The sequence below is a fragment of the Echinops telfairi genome, unplaced genomic scaffold (genome assembly GCF_000313985.2).
Source record: "Echinops telfairi isolate 266 unplaced genomic scaffold, ASM31398v2 ScPeMD7_7420;HRSCAF=8458, whole genome shotgun sequence".
In the NCBI taxonomy this organism is placed as follows: Eukaryota; Metazoa; Chordata; class Mammalia; order Afrosoricida; family Tenrecidae; genus Echinops; species Echinops telfairi.
Window position 1 is genome coordinate 44525401 of NW_022111320.1, and position 7758 is coordinate 44533158.

General features: G+C 57.9%; 1 protein-coding gene across 1 annotated transcript in view; it reads left to right on the forward strand.

Moving 5' to 3' along the window:
* Window positions 1-7758, forward strand: part of SH3BP5 (SH3 domain binding protein 5) — a 59577-nt gene that overhangs the window by 44132 nt on the left and 7687 nt on the right. The window contains exons 3-4 of the mRNA XM_013005067.2: window positions 1935-2099; window positions 7369-7499. Of these exons, the coding sequence (XP_012860521.2) occupies window positions 1935-2099; window positions 7369-7499 (296 nt within the window). The remainder of the gene's footprint in view (window positions 1-1934; window positions 2100-7368; window positions 7500-7758) is intronic.

Here is a 7758-nt window from a genome sequence, read left to right on the forward strand (position 1 = left end):
TTTGAGAGGGTAGACGGGCACTCCCGAGAGTGGGCTGGCCCCTGGGTCCCACTGCGCTGGAGTCCTCGAGGGTCGCGTCTGGGCTTCCGACTGGCCCGTGGCAGCCGGGGTGGGCTCCCGCCATCTCACTCTCCAGTGTGGTCAGCGTGGCGGACACTCAGAGTGGAGCTTCCAGACAGACAGGCTGGGAAGAAGGCCTGAGGCGCTGCATCTGAAAAAATAGCCAGTGAAAACCCCGTGGGTCGCTGCAGAGCCTGGGGGGGAAATGGACGCTGTCAGGGATCTCGTCTCCCCTGGGAGCTTCATCTCGCTGACCCAGTAGCCATCAGCTCCAGGGCGCTGGGGTCCAGAACTGGCCTGGGCTGGCCCCTCTGAGATGAGAGGCCACTGTCCCCTGCACGGGGTGGGGACATGGAGGCTGTGCTCCAAAGCTGGGGTTTTTCCCCCTGGGTCTCCTCTCAAGTGTCCTCAGCCTGTGGCTTCTGAGTCATGTGAGCACCCCTCTGGTCATGGGTGTGGGTCCCTGGGCCCCCTCCCCTCCTCAGTCAGAGGGAGTGCCCCGTGGGCAACTCCAGGGGCATTGGTTTATGGCCCCAATAACCCAGGACAGTCCCCGAGGAGGCCCCTCATGGGGCCAGCTGTGGGGAATGGCATACTAGTGTTCTGCTCAGAATTCAGGGTGGACCTGCCCTGTGGCCACCACCGTCGGTAGGCGAATCTCTGAAGCAATCACCCAGCCAACCCTCTCTTGTGGGTGTGTGTCTGTTTCACAGGAGCCACGCATCCAACAGAAATATTTCTAGTAGCCACTTAAAACGAAACACAAATAAAAGGAAATAGGGGAACGTATTTAAGCAAGGTATCTTATTTGGCCTCCCTTACCGAGTTCCTAGGAGCCTTGATTGCCTAATGGTTACGAGCTGGGCTTCGATCCGAGAGCTCAGCAGTTCGAAGCCACCAGCCACTCCACAGGAGAAAGAGGAGGCCTTCAGCCTCCAGCAAGCGTTAGCGTCTGGGAAACTCACCCCGGGAGTTCTACTCGGCCCTCCGGGGTTGCTGGGAGCAGGCACCAACTCCCTGGCAAGGGGGTTGTTGGGTTGGTTTTGTGCCGCACTGTTAGCCCTTCTGCCAGCCTGCTGGGCAGTGTGCGGACACCGCTCTGCTGGCAAGTGTGAGCTGAGTGGGGCACGCTGGCAGGGCGGGCCCCTGTGTTGGGACTGGCAGGGCTGGAGGCTGACGATGAACCAGCTGGGCCACCTGAGTCACCCTGAGGTTTCCTAGAACCACAGCGACAGCCAGAAGCAGGAGAGGGGCGCTCAGTGGGCCCTCGCCTCTGGAGTCCTCGCGGTTCTGATCTGCCCCGAACCAAGCTCAGAGCAGAGCAAGGAAGGCGCCAGGCTCACCTGCCAGGTGCGTGAGACCAACTGCCCGGGCCTGTCTCATGAGGCCTGGCTGACCACCCTACACCCTGCCGAGGGCTGGCGTGCTCACGAGCCCAAAGCTGCGCATGCTGTGGGTCGTGGCGCTGTAAGAGGTCACTGGACTGAGTGTGGGGGGTCTCGGAACATTTGGCAGCAGTGCAAGCTTTGTGAACCCGCAGCAACCAACACTTCACTCAACCTCCAGCGCAGCGTGAATGGGAGGAGTTGCTGGCAGTACCTGCCCGCGTTGCAGATTTCTCACGTGGAAACGGGTTGGAAGTGGAAAAAGCTGGGGAAGCCGTGACCTGGTGCTGCGGTGGGCGGCGGCAGCCTGTGGGAGTGGTGCGTTGCCCTCCCTCCCACCCCAGCGCCTGCAGGGGCCTCCTGGCACCAGGCCGGAGGTGGGTGGAGTGCGCCACAGGGCTTGGGGTCTCCTGTTTGTAATGGGAGTGGTGCCCTGCACGGTGAGCCCCTGCCCTTCCCTAGCGCCTCACGGGCCTGTTTCTCTCGCAGGCTCAGCTGGAAGCTCAGAAAGCGACGCAGGACTTCCAGAGGGCCACCGAGGTGCTGCGTGCAGCCAAGGAGACCATCTCCCTGGCCGAGCAGCGGCTGCTGGAAGATGACAAGCGGCAGTTTGACTCGGCCTGGCAGGAGATGCTAAACCACGCCACTCAGCGGGTATGATGCGTCCCGGCCGGCTGCGGGGTGGGCCTGGCTGCCGTGCGCCTGGGGCGCGCACACCCCCGTTCGTCCGTCCGAGGGCCCTGCGCGCCCTCGCTTGTCCATCTGACCCAGTCTCCCCCGGGTTCTGGCCGGCTCTGCACTGGGTGGATCCGTTTGCACAGAGGTGCCAGACGCACAGATAAGCAGGCTGAAATGGCCCCGAGAGTCGGGCGGACTGCGCCCTGGTTCTGCCCGCACGCTCCTGGCCAACAGCTGGTAGGCAGGGTGGCCTGGCATGGCTACCGCCTAAGGTTTGCTGGTTTGGTGATCTGAGACGATTGATGGCGCTGTAGGTTCAGCATCGGGCTGCTCACCGCAAGGTTGGTGGTTCAGACCAGCTGCTGTTGCACAGCTGAAAGAGGACTGTTTCGTCTGTTCCCATAAAGACTTGAGAGTCTGAAAACTTGGAGGGCGTTCTGCTGTGCCCGGGAGGTGCCTTGAGTTGAAATCTACTCCCTGGCAGTGGGTTTGGTCTTTGGCTTCCTAGAGGGGCTGGCTGGTTCTCCAGGGATGGTCTCTCCTGAGCACCCCCCCAGGACTGGCCCAATTTACAATCCCTGAGGGAAGAGTTGGATGAAGAGCCCCAACCACACAGGGGCTGGACTTTGGGGGTGTGAAGTGCTGATGGGAGCAGGGGGCTTGTGGGAGATGAGACCAGACTTGGGTGGGCCCGAGGCGCACTGGGTAGCCAGCTTGTGAGAAGGCAGCAGACAGCGTGATCTTGGCCCTGTACTGGACGTGCTGAGTTGACGCTATGCCAGTCCCCGTGGCCGCCTCAGGATCACAAGTGACGGGGACAGCTGCTTGGCTCAGCAGGCTCTGTGACCCTTGCCTCACTCTGCTGGGCCTCCTGGCCGAGAGGCAGAGCCTTGCTGGGCCCGCCCATCCTGCAGGCATGTTGCTGTGTTGTACTGGCCCTGGAGCCCTCATCCAGGCGTTGCCACTCTGTGTGACAGAGTCGAACTGCCCCGGAGGTGTGGCCAGCCAGTCAGCGTTACAGAGGAGCCCTGGTGGTGTCTTGGGTTAAGCATTTGCCTGCGAATCTCAAGGTTCAAACCCACCAGCTGCTCTGAGGGAGAAGGAGGTGGCTCTCTGCACCCACAGAGATGTCCAGCCCTGGAAGGCCAGCCTGCGGACCAGTTGGGCTCTGTCTTGCAGGGCCACCATGAGTCAGCATGGACTCCACAGAGTTGGGGGTTTGTTTCTGGTACACAGTTGACGCAAGCAGATTGCTGCCAAGTCTCCACCTCTACCCCCGCCTCCTTCTAGCTAGTTCAGGTCACAGATCAGCACTTCACCACTGCACCCCCAGGTCCCCTTCTTCCAGACAGGAGGGGTGCTCAGCTCATCCCCAGTATCCCTCAGTACAAGCCTGTCGAGTGGCCCCCCACCCCTTCCGTGGCTGGGCCTACAACGTGAGTGCTCAGTGCAGGGCTGGGCTGCTGCGCGAGTGGATTGTGGCTTCAGCAGCTCCCATTAACCGCCTGATGGACTGGGGGAGGGGCTGCCTTTCAGGGCTTGGTGACTCCTGGAGGTCACCTATGGGCGGGGAATCTTGGATATACAAGGTCACCAGCTGATGTCAGCCGCCTCTGGATTCTCAGCGTCACCTGCCACAGTGGCCCCAGTCTTGGGGCACTGAGAGGTAAAGATGGCCGTGCATGTCTGTACACAGAAAGCCTGATGCAGGAGGTCATCTTTCTGCCCACTCCCTAAAGCAGAGAGGCCCTTTGGGGGGCCTGCTCTGTGTGGCCTTGAGCCTCCTGCCCCCTGGTGGACAGCTGAGCTCCAGGCCGGGAACATGTTCATTTCCTGGGTCAGCTCTTGCACAACCAGAGGGGAGGGAGGGAGGGCAGGAAGCCTGGAGATGTTCAAGGCAGAGCCTGACTATGGTGACGAGGAAAACAAGCACGTATTCAGAGAGTACCGTATATACTCAAGAATAAGCCAACCCGAATATCCACTGAGGCACCTAATTCTACCACAAAAACCGCATTTAAAACGTGCCTGAAAAACTCGGCTTATGCATGAGTATACGTATATGGTATTTTCTTCCAAGGCCTTTCCTTTAGGATCGGGAGAGTCGGCGTCTCATTTCAGGAATCACTTAGTCTGCTCTTAAAAAAAGAGAGATGTCCCTGTGGTTTGGAGACTCAGTCTAAGTCCCGGGGTTCCAGTGATGGTGGGGGATCTTGGGGCACAGTCCTCCTCCTGAGGCATTCACACTGCACGTGGCCACGGGGCACCATGGCCATCCTAGGGTTTGCTGCCGGCCCGGTGCTGTGTGAAACCTGTGAGGCTGTACTTGATGGCCCTGGGCCTCCTGAGATCACACCAAGGGGCTCCACAGAGGTCTCTGAGACCGCCCATTCCTCTTTCTCGGTCCTGATGGAAAGCAGGCAGGTTAGACGTGTTCTGGGTGATGGGCCGGGGCTTCTGCCGAGGGTGCTCTTCCCCTTCCCTGCTTCTGCCCCAGTGGTACGGGCGTGACACTCCTCTTGGGTGTGGAAGCCGTAGGTCGTTTGGAATAAGGTGAGATGCAGTTCCCTTCAGATGAGGGAGGATGGAGCGTCAGGCTGACATCAGCTGGAAACAGAGCTGGCGACACAGCATCCGTGTCCCGAGTCCCTGAGAAACCCTGCCCACAGGAGCACCATCTCTGAACTTGATGGATGGTGCAGTGTGTCCTGTGTCCAGCAGACAGTCCGTTCGGCACCACACTAGTGTAGGTGGCTGGCTTAGCATGTCCCCAAATGCACCCTTTCCTCCACCTCCATGGGACTCGTATGCCTGAGATACTGAATGTTGATGGATGAAGCGTCTAGAATTCTGTCTCCTGTCTTGTCTGACTTCCGGATACTCCAGAAAGCCTGTTTTCTTTAGGAGAAGAGAGCTGCGTGTCGCCCTATTCCAAATCTCGTACTGATTCCAAAAGACGACAAAGCAAAACCTACCGCCATGGAGTCGATCTGACATGTAGTGACCCTACAGGACAGGGTAGAACTGTCCCTATGGGTTTCTGAGACAGCAACTCTTTACGGGAGTAGAAAACCTCAGCCTTCTTCCACAGTGCAGCTAGTGCAATTAGCACCCCAACATACTACCACTTTGCTACCAGGGCTCCTCAAGTTCTACTTTAAAAACCAAACTCACTGCCACTGAGCTGATGCCAGCTCATAGCGACCCTTTAAGGACAGGGTAGACCTGCCCCTATGAGTTTCAAGACCTTAATTCTTTATAGGAGTAGAAAGCCTTGTCTTGCTCCAAGGAGCAGCTGGTGGTTTCGAACTCCTGGCCTTTGGGTTAGTAGCAAACTCGTAGTCACTGCTTCACTGGGGCTCCTTAGGGTCTAGGGAAAGACAACCCAGAGCTCAGCAAGGCCCTGACTGTCTGCGGAGGGAGCAGTCATCCACCGACTCCCTGTGCTACACTGGGCAGCTCCACTCTGAGCCCTGGCAGAAGCCACACACGTTGGCCATAGATGAGGCCAGTCACCACGGTGTGATGATGCCTGAGCCTGCAGTAAGCATGGGCTCCCTGGGGACAGGGCCACATTCCAGCTGCTCCCACCAAGGGCAGGGTACCAGATGCCTCTGGAGAGAGGGGAGGAGGGCTGGCAGCCAGCGGGAGGGCTTGGCCTTTCTAAGGTCCTGAAAGACCAGGAAGAGAAACACCGGGGTGCGATTTGGAAAAAGAAGCCTCCCTGTTTACAGACCGGTAGGCCTTGGAGAAGGAGGGTGGAGAGTCCCCAGTGTGGAGATGGAGGGTGGGGTCATGAGGCTTGGTTGGGGGTTTCCCCTGAGTGTGATGGAAGGTTTGGTGCCCCCATCCCAGACTGTGGTGGGAAGGCCTCTTCTTGGCCACCTCACCTGGGGATGTCATATGACTCAGATGGTCACCTGAACCAGCTCATTGGGATTCCAAGGCGGCCGGGCTGGGTGCTGGCTCTGCTCACCTGCGTGGAAGGCTTTGTCCGAGCTTTCCCTTGGGGAGGGCCAGGGCCAGCATGGTCTGTCTCTCAGAAAGATTCTCTGAGGCTCCTTGTTTGCAACCATCAACTTTTTCGTGGGATTCATGTTCATGAACAGGTGTTCTTGTTTCCCAGTGTGGCTGAAACATAACCACCCGTGGGTGCCTCAAGAGTGTACAACTCTCTCCACAGTTCTGGGATCTGACATCCAAGCCAGGGCCCCAGGCATGTTGATTCATCAGGCATTGCAGGCCGTCCTCACGTGGCTCCTGTCCCCACACCCTGGGTCCGCGTGGCCCTCTCTGCGGTGGCCTCCTTAGCACAGCACAAGATCCTCCCTTACTTCCAGGGAGGATCTCATCGCCAGGTTCAAGGGCCAGAAAGATCAACATTTTTTTAAAGTGGGTCACAGTTAAGTCCACGGCCATGACTAAATGCCCCACCCAGTCATAGCTCTGGCTTCCTTCTTGGTCACATGCTTTTGTGACACCCAGCATGTGACAGGAGCCCTGGGCTGCGATCCGTAAGGTCAGCAGTTCAAAACCACCAGCCACTCTGCGGGAGAAAGACAGGGCTTCCTACTCCCAGGAAGTTAGTCTCAGGAACTCACAGGCCTGCCGTGTAAGGTTGCTGTGGGTCAGAAATAACTAAGAGGTAGTGAGTCCTGCTTTGCTTTTTAATGTGCGACAGGGACAATTTGTCTTCGATTGCCTAAAGGTACGGGGTGACCCTCCCAGTTTCTGGATTCTTCTGTGGCCAGCCCAGGAATTCTGGATATTTGAGAAAGGACCAAGTGGCGGGAATGATGCTGCTGTCACTCAATTTTTGTGCCTGGTTTTGCCAGGGCTTCTTTTATTGTGTTGTTCTGGTTTTTGGGGTCTGGTGCTGTTTGGACCACTGCCCTCCTCCCTGCACCCCAGCAGTGGGAGGAGCCTGTGGCAGCTTCTTACAACACTCCAGGTGGCCTGACTTTGGTCAAGTCAGAGAATTTCCCCAAATTCTCTCCATCTTCCTTTCCCCCATTTTTTCATCCCCGCTCCTCTCGCCACACTAGTTGGGCTCTGCAGTCTTGCCCGATGGGGCACTGTCACAGCAGGCCCCCAGAAGAGAAAGCTTTTTAAATGTTTTATCTGGCGGTTAGTTAAATCTCTTTGGCTGCCCACTCGTTTCCTCAGGAGAGTTTTTGAAACCATAAAAGTTAGCACAGGGGATTGTTCTGTGAGTGGCTGAGTTGACCTCTGCTGTCATCTGAAGGTCATGGAGGCGGAACAGACCAAGACCAGGAGCGAGCTGGTGCACAAGGAGACTGCCGCCAGATACAACGCTGCCACGGGACGCATGCGGCAGCTGGAGAAGAAGCTCAAGAGAGCCATCAACAAGTCCAAGTGAGTCTGGGCGCCGTGTCCCCTCCTTTGGCACCTGGGCCACCTGCTCAGGGAACAGCCTGAGCTAAGTCCTTGAGACAAGTCATGGTTCCCCTGCTGCCCCCTATGTTCTCTGTGACCCCCTGGAGTCGGAGGCAGCGAGATGCTGAGCTGTGCCAGACCCAGGAAGACCCATGACTCTGTGGCCAGCAGTGTGTACAAGACCTTGACCCTCAGCTTACCTGTCAGCATAGTGGAGGTGAACACATAAACAGTGCAT